At 42.1% G+C, this 20,585-nt stretch overlaps 2 protein-coding genes across 6 annotated transcripts in view; both read left to right on the forward strand.

Annotated features, from left to right (window-relative positions):
- Positions 1 to 20,585, forward strand: part of LOC310753714 (uncharacterized protein) — a gene marked incomplete at its 3' end in the record, with an annotated part of 149,837 nt that overhangs the window by 66,212 nt on the left and 63,040 nt on the right. The window lies entirely within an intron of this gene.
- LOC310753802 (RNA-binding motif protein, X chromosome-like) lies at positions 696 to 19,984 on the forward strand. 5 transcript variants are annotated; one of them, XM_083595138.1, is made up of 11 exons: positions 696 to 815; positions 3,094 to 3,220; positions 3,406 to 3,512; positions 4,724 to 4,892; positions 5,986 to 6,105; positions 6,745 to 6,859; positions 11,445 to 11,570; positions 11,658 to 11,759; positions 14,072 to 14,157; positions 14,636 to 16,590; positions 19,690 to 19,984. In XM_083595138.1, exons 2-10 carry the CDS (start codon positions 3,112 to 3,114, stop codon positions 14,941 to 14,943), a joined length of 1,242 nt encoding a protein of 413 aa, XP_083451264.1. In that variant the 5' UTR covers positions 696 to 815; positions 3,094 to 3,111; the 3' UTR covers positions 14,944 to 16,590; positions 19,690 to 19,984. The 5 variants fall into 5 exon arrangements, with proteins under 5 accessions (XP_083451264.1, XP_083451266.1, XP_083451267.1 ...); XM_083595139.1 differs by lacking the exon at positions 696 to 815 and adding an exon at positions 1,104 to 1,168; XM_083595140.1 differs by lacking the exon at positions 11,658 to 11,759 and having other exon boundaries at positions 14,057 to 14,157.

Raw genomic sequence — 20,585 nt, forward strand, 5'->3', positions numbered from 1 at the left:
CAGTAAGTGCTAGAATTTAAGCAAGTCTCCTGAATCCCTGGATCCAGGAAAAGTTAAAACATAAGACAGGCCAGTTTCCTGATGAGGTAATGGCCTGGAAGATGAGCCATCAAGGTTGTATATAGTGTATGTGCAAATTACCCATATATCAGAAAGACAACACAGTGCCTCATTTTCAGAAGCAATCACAGACCCTGTGTAAAACTCCAGGAATCCCCACTCAGAGATTGGGGCGGCATGCAACAATATAGTACAGTCGGGGACCATTTTGCACTGTTATATAGAATCCCACCCCATTTGATTTTTTTACATATTCTTGTGCTTGTGCTGATTGAGCCTTTTCTTTCTTTCTTTCTTTCATATGCATGCACACACCCAACAGTTCTCCAAAGAAAGCTGCCCTCCTATCTGAAAAGGCCACGCCTATCTTGCCCGGTGTGTCCCTGCTCCCCCCTTGCCCCGTCCCATTCCTTTTTACTCCTACATCCGGGCTTTCTGGCCTCGAGACGAATGTGCTGACGTCAGCTATATAAAAGCCCTCGGCGCCTTTCCTCCTTCTCAGTGCGTTGTTGCTGATGATCTAGCGTTTTGGAGGTAAGTTCGCGCGGGCGGGGGGGAGAGAGAAGCGCACGCGCGCATGCCTTTCGAATCGCCTGCCCTTTACTATCCACACCAATTGTTCTACACCGGCGGCAGTGAGCGTGGGGAGAGATTCGCCTTCTGCGATCTGCCGCTTATTCCTTTTTAATTCCTCATACGCACACGCCCTCTCAACGCCCGTTCCTCTCATTCATACGGAGGCGCCATTTTAAACCGTGAGGGAGGGGCGGGCGGGGGTCGGTTGCCGCCTTGGGCCAGCCCTGAGGGAAAAGTGAGCCGGAGGGGGGAGGAGAAGGGCGGCTGGGCTGGCAGGGAGGGAGGGTCGCCAAAGCCGCCATTTTGCGATCGCCTTCAGCCCCTCCTTTGTGGCCCCCTCCCCTTTCTCCGAAGTGCGCATCACGCGCGAGGGCGCCGGCTGGGCGCTGGAAACCGCGACAGCGCAGGCGCGACTCGTTCTTTTCTTGCGTCTTAATGGAATGCGCTTTCACCCCTCCCCTATTCTTTGCGGTCTCAGCGTCGCGCATGCGCGGCCGCAGGGTTACCTGAATGTGGCCTTTTGTCATTTCGGGTATATTCAGTTGCTTGCCTTTCTTTAATTTCTGAGTTTCCCTCCCCCCTCTCTATTGTAGCCAAGAAAGGCTCTGAGACCGGCTTATAAAATCACTATTATAAAAGCATAAATCTTTATGATGGCAGCCGCTGTCCTTGGGCTTAAGAGTCTAAAAATAAATTTTAAAAGGTGTAGGATGGAGGAGGGGAAAGCAAACGCCTCAGGTTCATGTTTAGGGGAAGGGCTGTAGCTCAGTGGTGGAGCATCTGCTTGGTAGGCAGGAGGTCTCAGGTCCTGTCCCCAGCACCTCTAGGCAGGACTGGCAAAGACCCCTGAAACCCTGGAGAGCAGACAATACTGAGCTGGATGTACCAATCAGCTTACTGTGTGTAAGTTCCTCAAGTTGTAGTTCATATAACAGAGTTAAGAGCAGTGACTCCTTGTCATTTGGTGTGCTTAAGCACCATAAATTGATTTAAGCTCTCCCTCCCTGCTACGAATTTGGGTCAGCTTGCTACTTCAAAGTATGTGTGGGTAGGATTGGGCTGTTGATGGACCTTGTTGAACACAGTTTTTTAAATACTGAAAGTTCCTCACTGAGCCTTTAGCCAATAATGTTGTGATGGTGGAGTATAGAAACATTGCAAAGCCTACAACATAGTGGTGATCTAATATATTCAGAAATTGCTTGTTTATATTATTGTTTAGTGAACTGTTCGGTAGAATTCTGAATGTATTCCTTGTCTCAATAAAAGGGCTAAGTAGTTTCCCCGCCTTCCTTTTAATGGGGAAAAAATTCAGGTGGGGGGCGGACTTAAATATCCCTGTGGGATATTTCTGTGTAAAATAGCAAAGATAATGCAAATGGATACAAAAAGATGTAAGGAAGTATAAGATAACATAGAAAGAACAAAGTAACAACTATTAGTACAACAGAAAAAAGAAACTGTAAATACAGTGGGGGTGATGGAAAGTCTTATGTATATGAATAATAATGTATGGTGAAAGGAATTGTATAAGTTTGAACAGATTTTTATTTGTATATTTGGACATAACATACAAAATAATGTTTTGCTATTAATCAATTTCAGTAAAGTTCACAAAAAGCAAAATAAATAAATAAACATCCATGTGGGAGACGGCTCCCTTTGTAGTAACCACTGTGGTACATCTTCAACCTTTTTCAGTTTTTGAAAAATCATAGGGGAGCTGTTGTATTTTATTTCCCTGTGAATGTTTCCTTATCTTAAAGTAGGTTTGCTTTTCTTTTTAAAAAAATTGTAACATTAGAGCTTTTGCTTGCAGGTAGTAATTAAAGGGCCATTGTTCTGTATTTTGGGGCAATGTGTTTGTAGTGTCAATATTTGTTCTCAATTAGATGCGTTTAAGCAAGGCCTTAGGGGCGCAGTGGGTTAAACCACAGAGCCTAGGACTTGCTGATCAGAAGGTTGGCGGTTCGAATCCCCACGACGGGGTGAGCTCCCGTTGCTCGGTCCCTGCTCCTGCCAACCTAGCAGTTCGAAAGCACGTCAAAGTGCAAGTAGATAAATAGGTACCGCTCCGGCGGGAAGGTAAACGGCGTTTCCGTGTGCTGCTGTGGTTCGCCAGAACTGGCTTAAGTTATGCAGGCCACATGACCCAGAAGCTGTATGCCGGCTCCCTTGGCCAATAAAGCGAGATGAGCGTGCAACCCCAGAGTCAGCCACGACTGGACCTAATGGTCAGGGGTCCCTTTACCTTTTTAAGCAAGGCCTTGGTCACCACAAAAAGGATGCTGCCATTTCTGTTTAGCAACTAAGGGCATGCTGATAAGGACCATCAAACCCTAATCAGATTTTTCAATATCTGCATATTGCTGTCTGAGGATTTATCCTGTTGTTTTGTCAAATATTTCCAAAGGACCCAAGCTTCTCCCATTTCAAGTTGAATGTGTGTTGTTCCAGATCCCAAACTGTGTCAAAATGGTTGAAGCAGATCGTCCTGGCAAGCTGTTCATTGGTGGGCTGAACACAGAGACTAATGAGAAGGCTCTTGAATCTGTCTTTGGCAAATATGGCCATATAGTAGAGGGTAAGCACACAGCCTTTTTAGGGCATAATATTAAGTTAAAGGTCTGCTTTGATGAATTTTACAGCTTCGATCAGTTGAAGTGATAGAGCTTATATGTCCTCTAAGAAGTTCTGAGCAGGCTTGTGTACAACTTGGGATACACCATTCTAAGATGAAAGTGGAATAACACTTTTGTCTTTCTTCAGTTCTCCTTATGAAAGACCGTGAAACCAACAAATCAAGAGGGTTTGCTTTTGTTACCTTCGAGAGTCCAGCAGATGCCAAGGATGCTGCCAGAGATATGAATGGAAAGGTAGGAACTAATGTGTTAATTGCAGAGTGTCAAGCTGAGGGTGATTGGATTGATTGATTGACAGAGTTGCTTTTATTAATGAGACAAGTTCAGCGATGTGTTATAATGGAGTGAATGCTTGGGTAATAGCATTTAGGGATGTTAAGGGAATTTGTTTAAGGGTTAGCTTTAAGACAAATAAAGCCTTATGGCTTATTTTCTTCAAGAATGCTAGTATGGGCATTCTATGGGCTACTCTTGAATTAAGAATGAAACTGGATGTCTCAAGAACTGCCTAAATAATGCAGCATTGCTTCCTGATTGTGATGGCTCAATCAATTATTTCTAGAAAATACCTGTAGTGACTGTTACTTTTTAATAACATGCACTGTCGGGATCTCCGCTCGGCCAAGCTGATAAAGCTCATTTTCTTCCCCTGAGTCCTTCGGAATCGCCTCCCGATGTGTTTAACGACCTGAGCCTTTAATAAGGCTCCAAGGCACGTTCCCACATTAAGCAGAGTATCAAAGCTGCAGAAGTGATGAGATTTATGGCTACATGCTATGCTTTATTTCTTACTACGCAGATAGCACAGAAATATACATCGTCTCTCCATGAAAGCAGAGAGCAACTGGAACAAAGGAAACAGGAAACCACTAACGTCACATCCGCCTCTAGTCTCCCGTGAGACTTCCAACAGTCTGGACTGTCTCTGGAATGTAAACAGAGCCTTGTGACTCTAAGCAGCTGCTCAGTGGCAAAACAGAAACTAACATCCTCCCCCTTTCTGTGAACACCACTGGTCAGCATGTCAGTACAATCTCAGTACAAACCCAATTTCTGTACATAGGTACAGCCTTGTGACTCTAAGCAGCTGCTCAGTGGCAAAACAGAAACTAATATGCACATCATGGCAAAACCTTTGCTTCTGAAAATTGGTTTGAATGCACTTGGAAACTAAAGATCTAGACAAATAAGATTGACATATTGAAAGCATGTAGCCGTAGAATATGGGTGTTCAATTTTTAAGTTCACCTTGGTTGGTTAAATCCTAGAGTGGTTTACAAAGTGGGGTTAAAGCAATATATTCATTTTTAAAATTATGTTTTTTATCTGCATAATACAAAACCAAACGTATTTGCTAGAAACCATAGCAGGGATAAGAACTGAGGCACTCTGTCCTACAAAAAGAAGCATTTGCAATTAATGTTAAGTTAGATTCCTTTGTTCAGTCTTTAGACGGAAGATCAATTAAAGTTGAACAAGCTACCAAGCCATCCTTTGAAACCGGTAGACGTGGGCCCCCTCCCCCTCCAAGGAGCAGAGGTCCTCCAAGAGGTTTTAGAGGCGGAAGAGGTGGAAGTGGAACACGGGGTCCCCCTTCAAGAGGGAGTTATTTGGGTATGTGTGTTTTCCCATGTGTAATTGGGCAGCATACAAGACACTGAATAGAGAATGCTGGTTTACAGCCTACTCTCAAAATCAAGACACAATTAGGACTGTGCAGTGTCTGGTTTTCAACATTTTATATATCAGCAGCTAAATATTGTATTATACTGCTACATTCCAAACATCATGATATATCTTAGCTGCCGCTTCTCTCCACCTTAGGGGAGGAATAAACAGCCTAGATACATATGCCCTGCAGTTAAGTAAGGCCCCATATTGCCTTAAACTTCTTGGCTGAGGGGCAAGAAGCCCCTAAAAATATCTGAAACAGATACTGCGATCTGAATGCCATACTGGTTTCAGACAATTTACCAATATATCGCCCAGCTCTAGACACAATACAAATGATGAATTTCTGGTGGTTATCTTACCCCTTTTGGAAGTTTGGGAAAAGATTGTCATCCTGCTATTTCACAGGATGAATGCTGTTCTTGTGTTTGATGTACTCAAGTATAGAGATGAAGCTAGCAAACTTGTAGGCTTGCTTAAAACATTGAGGTGTATTTTGGAAATTGGGCCAGGGATTAATCTCATGTTAAGCAAATTGGCAATTTGCCTTAACTGAAATTTTGCAAGTTTAGGCAGAAGTTATTTAATCGGTATCAGTAACATTTAAAAACAATTACAGATAGGTAGCCATGTTGGTCTGCCATAGTCAAAACAAAAAAATTTTTTTTTCTTCCAGTAGCACCTTAAAGACCAACTAAGTTAGTTCTTGGTATGAGCTTTCGTGTGTTGGTCTTTAAGGTGCTACTGGAATTTAAAAACAAGTATTGCAATCCCTGTAATAACAAACATCAGCAAATAAATAAACAACAAATTCATGAAAACAGAACGGTAAAATCATAGTTATTCAAATTATCGGAAAGAGCTGCTGAGAATCAGTTCTGTTCCAAATGACATTCTCTCTCTGGGAAGGGACAGTGTAGAATATTCTGTGTGTATCATGGGTACTGCCACAGTGGTACATTGTGCTCCTAGTGAGGCAGAACTGTCTGAGGAATCCTGTTTCTGCTATCTAGCTGGCACATTGCTGATCTTTTAGGTTCTTCTAGAGGCCCACTACCGATGAAACGGGGTCCACCCCCACGTAGCGGTGGCCCACCACCTAAAAGACCTGCTCCTTCTGGACCTGTTCGTAGCAGTAGTGGAATGGGAGGCAGAGGTAATTTTTTAAATCACTTTGATGCCAAACAGCATGTAAATGTAATAAAGTATTTTTTTATTGTCCATTGCATGGATCCACAAATCTGTGGTGGTTGGAGAAAGGCTTTTACAACTGTGCTGAGTTTTACTGGCACTCAGAAATAGCAAGTTAGTTGTGCTGCTTCCAGGACCCTCCAACAGTGCTGTGTTGGGAGCAAGTCCCCGCTAGTGTCTCTGTGTTAGGGCAGATACCCCTTGCTGGATTAAGAGGTATGAATTGACACTCCTTAGTTATGCTGGATGACTTCGGTTTTCAGCATATCTCCACATGTGAGTCCTATGCAACACGTTGGAAAAGGATTCTCGAGTTGTAGAATATGGGCTAAATACTCACTGGTCAGCCCTTGTTGATGTATGCTTAGTTTGACTAGGCCTCTGTTTGGAAGAACTGAAAGCAACCTTTCTTTCAGTATAATGTAGGACTTTGCTATCTCTTCATCTTGCTGATAGAGGTTGTATTGAACTTAAACCACCACAGAAAAGTTTGATTCAGTATGGTGTGGTCTTAGCTCATGGTGGGAACAACTTTCTCTACTAATACCTTGTTTTCAGAAGGTTTTATTTCAAAAATATTTCATTTTCTGCTTGATTACTTAAGCACCCCTCTCACGTGGTAGAGACGGTTATGGAGGACCGCCACGGAGAGAACCACTGCCATCACGAAGAGATGTCTACCTGTCTCCAAGAGATGATGGTTACAGTACTAAAGACAGGTAAAATCAAACCCTGTTGGATATTTTTCAGATCAAGGAACTTAATTATTGAACCTACTGCATTTTGATTGCAGAAGCAGTGATTTAATGGAAAGGGTTAGGGGGAGCACATCTGGGACATTTTTTGGACTGGGCGTGTCCCATCTGTCAGGACAACCAGACAATTGTCTTTGATAAATGTTTATTAAAATTTTTCCATCTTAGTAAAAAAAATCAAAAAAGAAAAAATTAAAAAAATAAATAAAGTTTACAATCTATATTTTCCATGACATATTTCCCTGACTTCCCCACACCTCCCCTTCTTATATTCCAATTCAAATTGTTAGTTCAGCAAGTTCTTATCCCCAATTTTTTACCTTTTTATATTTAGTTCATTTTGAATAAAAAACCCATTTTAACTTATAAACATGCCTATTTATACATCAGTACTCATTCTTAAAACCTTTTTCTAAAGCCGACCCAAATTCCCTTCCACGAATTCCCCAATTTTCTTACTAATAGCAAAACAAAATAAAAGAAAAACAGATTATAGTTATACACCCTTTGGATTCTCAGACCCCGCCACCCCCTTTCCCGGTTTCGATCCCCAACAAATGTCCATCAGTCTTAATCTACTATCAGCCTGGAGACCTCACATCCGAGGCTCTTAATTCTCTCTCAGTTCCTCTCTGCCGGTTTTTTTGATAGTCTTTAGTATTAAACACCAGATCTCGGAGAAGCTCTGTCCCCATAAGGTCCATGTTTCTTCCAGCCAGACCTCCATACTTGAAAAAGGAGCCCAAATCTTGTTTCTTACTCCTTTTAAGTCCAATTGTCCCGAAAGCTCTAACTTGCACCTTGATCAGATTTGTAATCCATAGGTCTTCAGATCTCCACATAAGGAGATCTCTCCATTCTTCAATCTCCAATTCAAACCAGATTTTCATCATCCAGTATTTATTTTTCTTTGTAGCCGTCATGTCAGGCCTCTGGCTTGAATTCTTATTTTCCTTTGTAACCATCATGTCAGGCCTCTGGCTCTCCTTTGTCATCTGCAAAATTACAGCTCCTCCTTCCTTTTCTTCAGAATCAACATATGTCTCCTTCTCCATACTCTCAAAACTCTCAAATGTCTCTTTTTGTCCAGCTGCATGGGCTTCCTGAGTCAAATCCTTATCAAATTCAATGATATTATTTACTGTTAAGTTCAGAGTTGCAACATTTGTAGCCAAAACATCCATTTGGCCTTGTAACTTTCCCAAGAGAACAAAAGCTCTGTCCAGCCCAGCTTGAATTTTCCCTCCTCCAGCCATTCTTGTAATGTCCCAAATCCCCCTCTAGAGGGATTTTGGTTACTTAGTATTCTTTCCAGTTCAAATCCAAAAGTCAAGTTAGTTTGTATCAGTTCTTCCTTATTTTCAACAAAATATGACCAAATTGCAACAAATATTTCCAGCAGAGACAGCAGAAACAAAGTTCTCTTTTTCCTTCTTGACAGCTAATTTTGACAGCTGTCAAACTCTTCTATATCTCCTCAACAGGCTCTCTCGCGGATCACTCCCGGGTCCGGGGGGGTGGCACTTCAGCTCTCAAAATTAGCTCTTATCCTCCAATAAGGTTATTTATGCTTATACTGCCAAATCGTGAAATTAATATATTTTACCCAATGAAGAAAAAGAAATTCTCTCGACCTTAGTTAACTAGTCCTTGCTTTAAAATATTTACAAGACGGGGAGGCGGACTTCCTGTTTGCACCTTCCCCGATCGTGCCAAATTTAACAAAAAAAAATTCCTTTTCAAGTCCAATTTCCGTACTACTCACGGGTTGTTACTTTTAGAGTCCAATTGTTCACAAGAAGAAGTCAGCGCTCTCCGACCATGGCATGTGGCTTCACTCCGCAGGAGAAGCAGTCGACTCTCAGCACCGCGCCGCTCACCCCGTCCCCCGTTCCGAAGCCTTTAAAAAGGCTCCTTCGCAGGTCGGGGGGGCGCAGATGGTGCCCGCCGAGTCACCAGGTTCACAGGCTTCAGTGCCTGTGATTTCTGAGGGTCCCCGCGTCGCCGCAGCGGCCAGACCCAGCTCCTGCACAGCCGATTCCCTCCGGAGCTCAGAGGGAATCCGCCATTAGCCGGTCGCGCTAACCCGGAAGTCCAGGACAACCAGACAATTGATTTGTTCTGGCAAATCAATGAGATAATGAGGCTTCCGGTGTTTACTGTTTATGAACAATTTGTCATCTGCATAAAGGAAGAATGAGGAGAATCAAAGTGGCTGGATATTTTCTTTCTTTTAACTGAATTTGTACTTAATGCTAGTCATTTAAATTGTAGCAATTAATTGTAGAATTGGTTGTATTTCTTATTTAAAGCTAAATGCTGATCAGAGAAGTTAACTCAGGTTTCTGCAACCCAAGTTTAAGATGCTAGTGGCTACACCACCTTTTGAAGTTCAGTATTCTGTGACTTGTCTTTTTTTTAAAAAAAAAATTCATTTTATAACACAAGTAAACAACACAAACAGAAAAACAAACAATACAAACATTCTTGTCTTATCCTTATTTTTTCTAAACATTGTTAGGTGGGCTTCCCCAAGTCCCCCCATCTGATTTTCATTTTTACTCATCTTTAGCAGTTTACATATATCATAATTTCTAACTATTTTTTTTATCATCACACTTACTTTAACCATAAAAATCTTCACATTTCATTTACAAATAATACTATTTTAAAATACACTAGCTTCTATTTCTAACCCTGCAGCCTATATCCACTTCCAAAGCTATTCTAAGATTTAAATATTAACATATTTTTTCGAATATTCCTTAAACTTTTTCCAATCTTCTTCCACTGTCTCCTCTCTCTGGTCTCGGAGTCTCCCAGTCAGTTTGGCAAGTTCCATATAGTCCATCATCTTCATCTGCCATTCTTCGATAGTTGGTAAATCTTGTTTCTTCCAATTCTTCGCTAGCAATATTATCGCAGCTGTTGTGGCATACAGAAAAAAGTAACATCCTTTTTGGGGATTTCACCCCCCACTATGCCAAGTAAAAGGCTTCTGGTTTCTTAATAAATGTGTTTTTCAACACTTTTTTCAGTTCATTGTAAATCCTTTCCCAGAAGTCTTTTACCTTGGGGCACGTCCACCACATGTGGTAAAAGGTTCCTTCTTTTTCTTTACATTTCCAGCATTTATTATCATGAGTATGATACATTTTTGCTAACTTCACTGGTGTTAAATACAATCTATACATCATTTTCATCAAATTTTCTCTTAATACGTTACAAGCTGTAAATTTGATTCCCTTTTTCCACAATTTCTCCCAATCCACCATCATGATACCCACATGATGCCCCACATCCCTGGCCCATTCAGTCATTACAGATTTCACTTGTTCATCTTTCGTATGCCATTCCAGCAATAAATTATACATCTTAGGTAGGTTTTTTGTTTTTGTATCTAGTAATTCCATTTCCAGATTGGATTTCTCTGTTTGAAAACCAATTTTCTTATCCATTTTAAACACTTCATTTATCTGGATGTACTGGAACCAATCATCTACTTTATCTTTCAACTGATCATAAGATTTTAATCTAAATTGGTCCCCTACTTCCATCAAAATATTATACTTCAACCACGTGTCTTTCATATTCAGCCTTTTATGGGTCTTAGCTTCCAGTGGTGATATCCACCCACCTGGGTGTTTTCCTTTCTAAACAAATCCTTATATCTCATCCAAACATTGTACAAAGATTTTCTAACTATATGATTTTTAAATCCTTTGTGAGCTTTTATCTTGTCGTACCATAAATATGCATGCCAACCAAATACATTATCAAAACCTTCCAAATCTAAAACATCTGTATCTTCCAATAAAAACCATTATTTCAGCCAGCAAAAGGCTGCAGCTTCTAAGTAAATCCTTAAATCTGGCAGGGAGAAACCCCCTCTCTCTTTCACATCTGTTAATAATTTAAATTTAATTCTGGGGTTTCCCCCCTGCCAGATAAATTTAGATAATACCTTTTGCCATTCCTTAAAACAATTCAACTTATCAATGATAGGAAGTACTTGAAACAAGAATAACAACTTAGGCAATACATTCATCTTTACCCCAGAAATTTGGCCCAACAAAGATAGTTTCAACCTTGTCCAGATATACAAATCCCTTTTGATATCTTTCCATAACTTTTCATAGTTGTCTTTGTACAAATTCAGGTTTTTTTGCAGTCATATTTACATCCAGATATTTCACTTTTTTCACAAACTTCAGCCCTGTGGTTTCCTCTAAATTAAGTTTTTCATGTATTGTTAATTTTTTTTCTAAAACTTTGGTTTTATTCTTATTCAATTTGAAACCTGCAACTTGTCCGAACTCTTGAATCATTTTCAGTGCTTTAATTGCACTGATCTCAGGGTCCTTTTGAAGTTCAGTATTCTGTGACTTGTCAGCCAAGTCTAATTAGATGTTACACTATGTCTCCTCCACTTTGTGGTAGGGTGTCTGCTGCTGCATTAGGACTCTGTTTGAGCGTATGGCTGTGAGCTGTTAGGAGGAGCTCCTGCACTTCACTATCGGAAAAAATATTTTAGTTTTCATTTCCATAGCTATTCAAGTCGGGACTATCCAAGCTCCAGAGAAACAAGAGATTATGCCCCACCGCCAAGAGATTATGCCTACCGTGATTATGGTCACTTCAGTTCACGTGATGAATACCCCTCAAGAGGCTACAGGTAGCTAATGTTTGATTTTGTGTGTTGTTGAACAAATCTCTCATATTCCATTAACAAGCTAGTCAAGCTCATTGTTCAATTGGCAAGTTCCAGAGACAAAAAAGAATATACTCCACCTCCAAGAGATTATGCCTACCGTGACTATGGTCATTCCCGTTCACGTGATGAGTATCCTTCAAGAGGTTACAGGTACTTAACGTTCACTTTTGTGTATTCTCAAACAAATCTTTTAATATTTCATTCAGTAAGTTAGTCAAGCTTATGTTTCAGTTTGCAGTGTGCTTCTTTGTACTTGATTCAAACGATAAGCACAATAATATAACAAGTGTTTTGTGGCACCTTGAGCAGCTTCATTATGCCAGAAGGTTTGGTGGACTACAGTCCTTTTCATCAGACACTTCTGAAGTCTTATACCTACTTGCAACTAAGGATAGTACTTCATGTGTCAGGTGAAGTGGACTGTGGTGCATGGAAGCTTATGCCATACTAAATCTGTTTATATTTAAGGTGCTACAAGAACATGTGTATCCCTCTTATGTTACAGAAGAGAAACCAATGAACAATTGTTGGCTTTCTTTAAGCAGTTCTAAAGCCACTAGCCAGCCATGTGAAGGTGGATAATGTAGGTCTATGGGAAGCTATATGTCATTATTTTCTATAGCACCATCTATGTTTATCAGGGATGGGGCAGACTTCAGGCTTTTGGAATATACTTTATTTGGAACTAAAACCTAGGAATCTATTAACAGGAGTCTAGTGTAAATGATGTACTTGGAATTAAAGAATTTTGAGCCCAGGAGTTCAACTGAACAGCGCTCATGTTCTACGCACAGATCCTTTAATGGTTGCCACAAGCTTTCTACATTTTGCTGCTATAATTGGGAATCACAAATCTTTGCTGATCTACTAATAGGTCCAGATCTATCTTCTGACTACCACCCCTGATATTCATGGTGCTCTGCAAAGAACAGCTTTGACTAGTTCTTACCCCAAGTGACTTATGTAGACACAAAGGAAATGGGGGGGGGGGGTAATTGATGCAAGGATAGATAGATCTTTGATTATTTTAGTTATGTGTACTTAGACTGAGTCAGGCAGGGTATTGGGACTAAAGGGTGGGTCATCTCAAAACAACCTGGATGGGAGACTGCTTGGGAACCAAATCTAAGATTCTTTTGAGGAAGAACAGGGTATAAGTGAAAGGTCTACCTTACTCTGTGCAAAAGTCACTGTGACCCTTCCCCTCTGCAGGGAGGTGGGACCAATTCAGATGGTCTGCCCCTGCCACTTAATGGATCCAAATGGTTTCCAAAGAGTGGTAGGGGATGTTTTATCCCACGTTGGTGGTCTTTCAGCTGATTCCCTGGTGGCCAGCTGGAATGTGGAGTTAACCAGGGCTATTGACTGTTTGGCTCCGAAGCACGCTCTCCGATTGCATGGAGCCCGGACAGCCCCGTGGTTTTCAACGGATCTGAGGGCAATGAAACAATCACTGAGGCAGCTAGAGCCCCGGTGGCAGAAAACTCATTCTGCAGCTGACCGGACACGGGTTAGAGCTCAGTGTCGAGCCTACCAAGTGACGGGAGCAACAGCGGAGAAGACTTTCTTCACTGCCTCTATTGCATCTGTAGAAAACAGCAGCAGGAGACTTTTTCAGGTGGTTCGCAATTTAGCGGAACCACCTGCTACATCGGGGCCCAGTACAGGCCACATGATCTCCTGCAATGATTTTGCAAAGTTTTTTGCAGATAAAGTCGCTCAGATTCGGGAAGAGGTAGACTCCACAGTGGGAGCAGGGCCAGGGGGGGAGAGTGCTAGAGTCCTGTCTAGTCAAGTTGTGTGGGATCAATTCCAATCTGTTACCTCCGAGGATGTGGGCAGGCTGCTTGGACGAGTGAAACCAACCACCTGTCTCCTTGATCCTTGCCCATCCTGGCTTATAAAAGCTAGCTGGGTGATGGGCTTTGCGGGGTGGTGAATGCTTCTCTCTGTGAGGGAGCCTTCCCAGACCCGCTGAAAGAGGCAGTTATCAAACCGCTTCTTAAAAAACCATCTTTAGATGCTGTCAACATGGCCAACTATCGCCCAGTCTCAAATCTTCTATTCTTGAGCAAGGTATTGAGAGAGTGGTTGCTGAACAACTCCAGGCACGCCTGGAAGAAGCGGACCATTTGGATCCCTTCCAGTCGGGCAGCTAGACTGGTGACTGGGAGCAGCTGCCTGGAATGCCCTCCCACCAGATGTCAAAGAGAAAAACAACTACTTGGCATTTAGAAGACACCTGAAGGCAGCCTGTTTAGGAAAGCTTTTAATGTTTAATAGGTTATTGTATTTTAGTGTTCTGTTGGAAGCCGCCCAGAGTGGCTGGGGAAACCCAGCCAGATGGGCGGGGTATAAATAATAAATTATTTATTATTATTATTATTATTATTATTATTATTATTATTATTATTATTATAGCAATGGCCTGTACTAAACCCCAGCAGTTATTCTTCTTACAGTAATCGTGATGGCTGTGGAGGGCGTGACCGGGACTACTCTGATCACCCAAGTGGGGGCTCATACAGAAATTCCTATGAGAGTTATGGTAAGTGCTTATTTTGAAGGTCTTCAGGAACTCAATAGGCCTCACTCTTGACTTAATAGACTGCATCTAACTAAGTGGGGAATTGGCATTCTGGGCTTGTCCACTGCAGTGAAAATACACCGTTACTTCATTTTTAACAAAATGATTGAATTACATTTCCCATAAACTAACGAAGCAAAAGTTCAACTGTTCTGAATTGCATCTATCACTGGAGAAAAAAAAATGGTGGAATTTCTGTTGTAAAAATAGCAAGCTGTTCTGGAATAATCCCAAAAAGAGCTGCCTTGAGAAATATCGTCTTCAAACAGTCTTTATTTCATTCACTATCCGATACTCCCCTGCCAAATGTATATTAAAACTTTCAGTTAATACAAAAGAGTAACAGACACCATTGATACAAATTCTTTTAAACTTAGATGTAAAGTTGTGGTGATATGATTTATAGTGTTATCCTATTACCTGACCATTGAACCTGCAGGTAACTCACGTAGTGCTCCACCTGCACGAGGGCCCCCTCCATCTTATGGTGGAAGCAGTCGCTATGACGATTATGGGAACACCCGAGATGGGTATGGTGGAAGTCGAGAAAGTTACTCAAGCAGCAGAAGTGATGTCTACTCAAGTGGCCGGGATCGTGTGGGAAGACAAGACAGAGGCCTCACCCCTTCTATGGAAAGGGGTTATGCTCCTCCACGTGATTCTTACAGCAGCTCCAGCCGCGGAGCACCCAGAGGTGGCCGTGGAGGGAGCCGCTCTGATAGAGGCGGAGGCCGAAGCAGATACTGAAACCTTTAAAAGTGCTGGACCAAATCAGTTTTTTCCTCCAACAAATGAGATGTGGAAGTTCTATCCCCAGAGGACTACTGAAACATTTGTCTTTATCTTTTTTATTGTTTCTTGTTAAGTTCCCCTCCATTACTTAATATTTTTTTTTTTTTGGTGAGGAGAAAGTAAACTTGTTTTAATTTCATTTCAGAATTGTTAAGATTTGTCTCAGAATGCAGGTGTTAATGTATGACATTTTTAGCCTGTGTACTAGTGTTGTAACTTCTTAAAGTAAAGGTTAACCCTGAAATGCAACGCTCTCACCTCATCCATGAAACCGGCAACCCTAAGGCTTCCCGTACAACGTGCAGCCATCTAAAATGGCCATGGATCGTTCTACACATGCAAACATGTGCCTTGTTTCTAGCAAACCCATTTTAGCTTTTGGAGGGTGGTGGGATGTGTGCCAGACTAAAATGTTAAAACATCCTCTCCATGCTGAAATGCACACAATGCTCCAAAATAGAAAATTAATTTAGTCTTGTGTAAAAATTCAGGATACCATTCAGTCATTAAATCCAAACGACATACGGATAATGCTGAATGTACATTGTGCCTTTCTAAATACTTCATTTGGGAATTTGCAAGAACCTCACCCCCCAAAATAACATATTAACCTGTAGTAAGCAAGCTACAGATGTGTAAGAGGTTTGGCCAGTTCCATCAAAGAAGCTGCAAAACAGTACTTGCTCTTACTGTTTCAAATTTTTGCAATCCTGTAGTGTCTCATTTTTAAAGGAACATCTCTGCTGTACATCATGGCAATGGAAGCTCTTTTAAATTTTAAAGCAGCACCCAATAGAAAAACTGCTGGATAGCCTTAGGCGAAGCCTTACAAATTCAACATAACCTTATCTTAGATGAAACTGTGTATGGCACAAAGCTTTTGAAAGCAACACTAAGAAAGCAACTCACTGTAGACAAACATTTCTTTAAAGGGTTGGGAGGGGTTATTTTTTGCCCAGTATGTTTCGAGGAAGAACTTAAAAAAACAACTGCTTGTACTATACTATACTAGGAAATTAAAATGCTAGCAAATCAGAAATTGGCTTAAATAGCCAAAATATATACCAGCTTGGGGAATTACAGACAAGCCGTTAATACAAACCTGATGTTTAGTTGGATGCCTGACTTCTTTGTACTAAGTCAGGTGGGCAGTTTTGATACAAATAGCAGAACCTGTGGCAAGTTGCCATGATCCAGGTGCAGCCAGGAAGTCCAAAAGATGCTCTTGAAATGTAGTAAGACTTGAAGACCACCAAATAAAGTTCTGCTATAATCCTTAAAGCATGCCAGTCAGGTTGTGGATTTACCACGAAAAGCACCATTGGAAAGGAAATGAGAATCCATAAGCCATTCCAGTTCATTCCAATCCAGTGAACCTTCCACCTCTCAAACTTAAAGCATCAGAGCTTGAAGCAGGTTAATTGGCAAACACAGGCATTCTTGCTATGTTTCTGGGGGTGGTTAGGGGCTTGGGCAGTTTGTGCTAGAAAAATCTTTCATTCCTGTTTTAATTGTTGCAGGATGACAGCGGTCTTTAATATGTGACCTGGTGCATGGCAGTGCTGGTGGACAACATGGATTTCTACTCTAATAGTACAACAGGTAAGCTGTGGATGGACGCAATGTTAGGAACACTGCATACTTTTTGCAAGTTAAAGATGGGCAGATAGAGTGTACAACTTAAATTGCTGATACCTTCAGTGAAGTTTGTGGTGAGTTCTTGGCTGCTCAATTTGGGTAAATAAATAACCACCCTGTTTTGGAATCTAGCCTTTGCAGATTTCTGAGGGAAGAGGAGAGAATAAACTAGATTTTTATTATTTTTATTTTTAAATAATTTTTATTAAAATTCCATTTATCAAACCAATCATATCCAATCATATTCCCAATTATATCAATTCAAATCACAAAGTCCAAATGCTAAGCCGAATTTTATTTTTTTTGTAGGGGGTACCCATGCTTCGAGTTCGGTAGGAGTCTAATCTTCTTGTATTTCTGCTGCTTTGATGTTCACAGTCCCATCTTCTCATCTCCTTGTCATTATCCTTTTTCTTTTAATAACCTCTGAGTTGTCTCCACAAGCGAGGTAAAAGAAACAGCCTTGTTTATATTTCTGTGTGAACTTTGAAATACTTTCCCGTAATTCATCTCACGTAAATCCATCCAAGAGTCCGTTCAAGCGGCAGTCGCCATTTTAGACAATTCTGATGAAATACAGTCTCAGCGTCCGTTATTTAATTTTTGCAGACCTTATGCGCAATAAATCAGCCTTTCCAGGAGGTTTGTTGCCCTTTCAAATTTACGATCCAACCTGATAACAAAACAGTGGCTCATACTCCCTATGACTGGAAATCTTGCAGCAAGGTCTGCCCCTTAATGGCTGGATCGCTTTTGTAACTACGCACAAGAAAGCCTCCATTCTTTCCAGATCTCCCACAGAGTAAAACCTTTTATTAGCATTTTTTGTTTCCACACAGTTTATTTTTCCATCTCACTTGCTGTCAGTCATTGTGGCACTTCTTCTAAAGGGGGGGGGTTGTTAGGTAAATCATATTAAAAAGCAGAAAGTTCCCCCCCCTTTCCGTTCCGTTTCACATACCAACATAGTTGTGTTTCTTTGATATAGTCCTCAGTTCATTCCATCACTTCATCGTTTCAGTGGTAGATTTATTTAGCAGATAACACACTCCTAACCTCGCTCGAAGCATGTGCGTTTACTTCTCCAAATTTTTTTCTTCTTAAGCAACGCAGCCAGTTTTGCTCCTGAAAGTAGTGTCCGGGAGTTCCAGGACTCGCACAAGGGCTTTCCGCCCAGTGCCCCCACCCCCTCCTTCTTTCGAACTCGGGGGTGATTTATGGGGAAACCGTGGGCGAGGCAGCATTTTCCCATCCCCTGGGAAAATGAGGAAGACTGATATACTCCCCATAATCAGCCTCTAATTACCTCGTGCAAGCCAGAGAGATGGTATTGTCGGCCATCTTTCAAGGCGCCCCTAGCGGCCCCCCGAAAACTAGATTTTTTTTAAAGGCAAGCTGTGAATGGCATTTCAGGAAAAGAATATGCAGATGTCACTGATATGAGTGCAAGCTTTGAAGAGGCTCCACTAGGGATGGTGACTTCAATACCAGTTAAATATGCTGTCAGGGTTCAGTTCACTTGTTGCCCTGATACCTGGAATGCCCTTAATGGTGGCATAGAAAGCTGTAGACTTTAATCTCTGATGAAAACTGGTTAAAAGCTTTGACCAGGATTTCAGACATACTGTTTAGTAGTCTTGGGAGTATTACTATTTTTCACCTTCCACATACGTCCCAAGGTGATGTATGAAATAAAATAAAAACAGCAGAAAAATAGCAAGATGAAATTAAAAACAAAAGACATCCGTGGCAAAGATATACCATAGATTCCGGCATATTAGGCGACTGGGTGTATTAGGTAAAGGGACCATTAGGTCCAGTCGTGGCCGACTGGGGTTGCAGCGCTCATCTCGTTTCATGGCCGAGGGAGCCGGCGTACAGCTTCTGGGTCATGTGGCCAGCATGACTAATCCGGTTCTGGTGAACCAGAGCAGTGCACAGAAACGCCGTTTACCTTCCCTCCGGAGCGGTACCTATTTATCTACTTGCACTTTGACGTACTTTCGAACTGCTAGGTTGGCAAGAGCTGGGACTGAGCAACGGGAGCTCACCCCGTCCCGGGGATTCGAACCGCCGACCTGATCAAGTCCTAGGCTCTGTGGTTTAACCCACAGCGCCACCCACGTCCCTATGGGCGTATTAGACGACCCCCCAAATTAGCAGCTGCAATTTGGGGATTTGTCTTAGAAGCCCAGTCGCCTAATACGCTGGGCAGCTCCAAGCCAGGAGAAAGCCGCCCGGCGCGGAGCTGAGCCTGCTGCTCACTGAGCCTGCTGCTTGGGGGGGGGGGGGCTCCTCACCAGGCGGCTTTCTCCCACCGCGGAGCTGAGCCCGCCGCCCGCTGCTGCTTCAGAGCCGCCACCGCAGCAGCAGCGGGGAGGCGAGCTCTGCTCCGCGCCACCCATACCCGGTGTATAAGGTGACCCCCGACCTTTTAAGCTCTTTTCCGGGATTAAAAAGTCACCTTATACGCCGGAATTTACGGTAGTTATCCACCTAGGGAAGCTTGCCAGAAATTTTTAAAAAACACTTCAGTTCTCTCTCTCCCTCCCTCCACCCAAAAGGAAAGGTAGTGGGCAGATGCCATAGCTCAGGCACAGGCAAACTCTGCCCTCTAGATGTTTTGTGACTACAACTCGCCTCATCCCTGACCACTGGTCCTGTTAGCTAGGGGTGATGGGAGTTGTAGTCCCAAAACATCTGGAGGGCCTAGTTTGTCTATGCTTGCCATAGCTAAACAGTTGCAAAAAACAAACATTAGCAGTGAGCAGAATAAGGCTTTCAGCAGCCACATTGCACCTAATAAGGATCCTTGAGAGTCTAATATTTTTGGGTTTGACTGTGCTGTTTTAGAGAAGCCTCTTCTATCCCTTAAGGATCATGTGCCCGCTTGGGACTGTAAAATAACACTTTTTCCAAGTAGACCATCGTAGTTTATACAGCCTGTATTTTGAGTTTGTTATCTGCATCAAAGCACACCCATTCATGACTGTCCCTGAGCAAATCATAGTTTTCTGATAACTTCCTTTTGAGGCACTGCTAATGTTACTCTCTTTATCTTAGGTACAAGGTTAATTGTGGCTGACATTTGAGGAATGGATGCCCATGGAGAATGCAGCTGCTGAGCAACTTAAATATGTCTACAGTGTTTCATGAAGACATTTCAGAGGGAAGTCAGATCTTAAATGCCAGTGTCAGTCGTTGTTGTGAGCATTGGATGTTCAGAGAAGAGAAGAGGAAGAGGCCTAAATGTCAGAAACACATGGATACAGATTGTTTGTGCCCTCTTACAAATACTGTGTATCAAACATTGGCATGTAATGTGCTACTCTGGCAGTACAATGCTATATGATGACAACTTGTGCAGGAGTTTGGTTCCAGGGGTTCCATGTATATGCAAAAACTCTCTAGCCTGTGGAACTCCCACACACTTGAGCATCCCAGGGTTTCCAGAGCTGGCATGCCAAGAGGGCTTCAACACCCCCATCCCCAGCAAGGCAGAGAGCTTAAAAACTCTTTGCATTGGGTTTTCCCAATGCAAAAAAAGCGCTTTTAAGCTCTCTGCCTTGCTTGCTTTTAACTTTGCAGGATTTCAACTAGGAGGCTTCAACCATGTATGTTATGTTTTGTTTATTGAAAATTTTAAAAACAAAGTTTGTAAAAATGGCTCAAATCCTGCAAGTTAAATGCTTGTAACATTCTAGCTTGTAAAGGGTCTGTCATGCATAAGTCTAGACATTTCTACACATCTCCATCCAGGCCTACAAGAGGCACGGCTTTGTTCAGCCATGCATTCTAGTAAAAAACGCTGGAGAACAGGCCTGGGGAGAGTCTCAGGGGGTTCATAGGTCTGAAGGGCCGCATTCAGTTCCTGAGTCTGAGGTTCCCACCCCTGGTTTAGTGTAACAGAGTGGATCTAAATGTCAATTATCTGTTCATTTTTTAACCTTGCCCAGCAT

The sequence above is a fragment of the Podarcis filfolensis genome (genome assembly GCF_964270895.1).
Source record: "Podarcis filfolensis genome assembly, chromosome: W".
NCBI classification, from domain to species: Eukaryota; Metazoa; Chordata; class Lepidosauria; order Squamata; family Lacertidae; genus Podarcis; species Podarcis filfolensis.

Excerpts from the sequence above, each read along its gene's own strand:
- LOC310753802 (XM_083595138.1), top strand. The coding sequence starts at position 3,112 with ATGGTTGAAGCAGATCGTCCTGGCAAGCTGTTCATTGGTGGGCTGAAC. Across the intron at positions 11,571-11,657 it reads TACCCCTCAAGAGGCTACAG|TTCCAGAGACAAAAAAGAAT; the intron begins GTAGCTAATGTT and ends TCAATTGGCAAG. Across the intron at positions 14,158-14,635 it reads AAATTCCTATGAGAGTTATG|GTAACTCACGTAGTGCTCCA; the intron begins GTAAGTGCTTAT and ends TTGAACCTGCAG.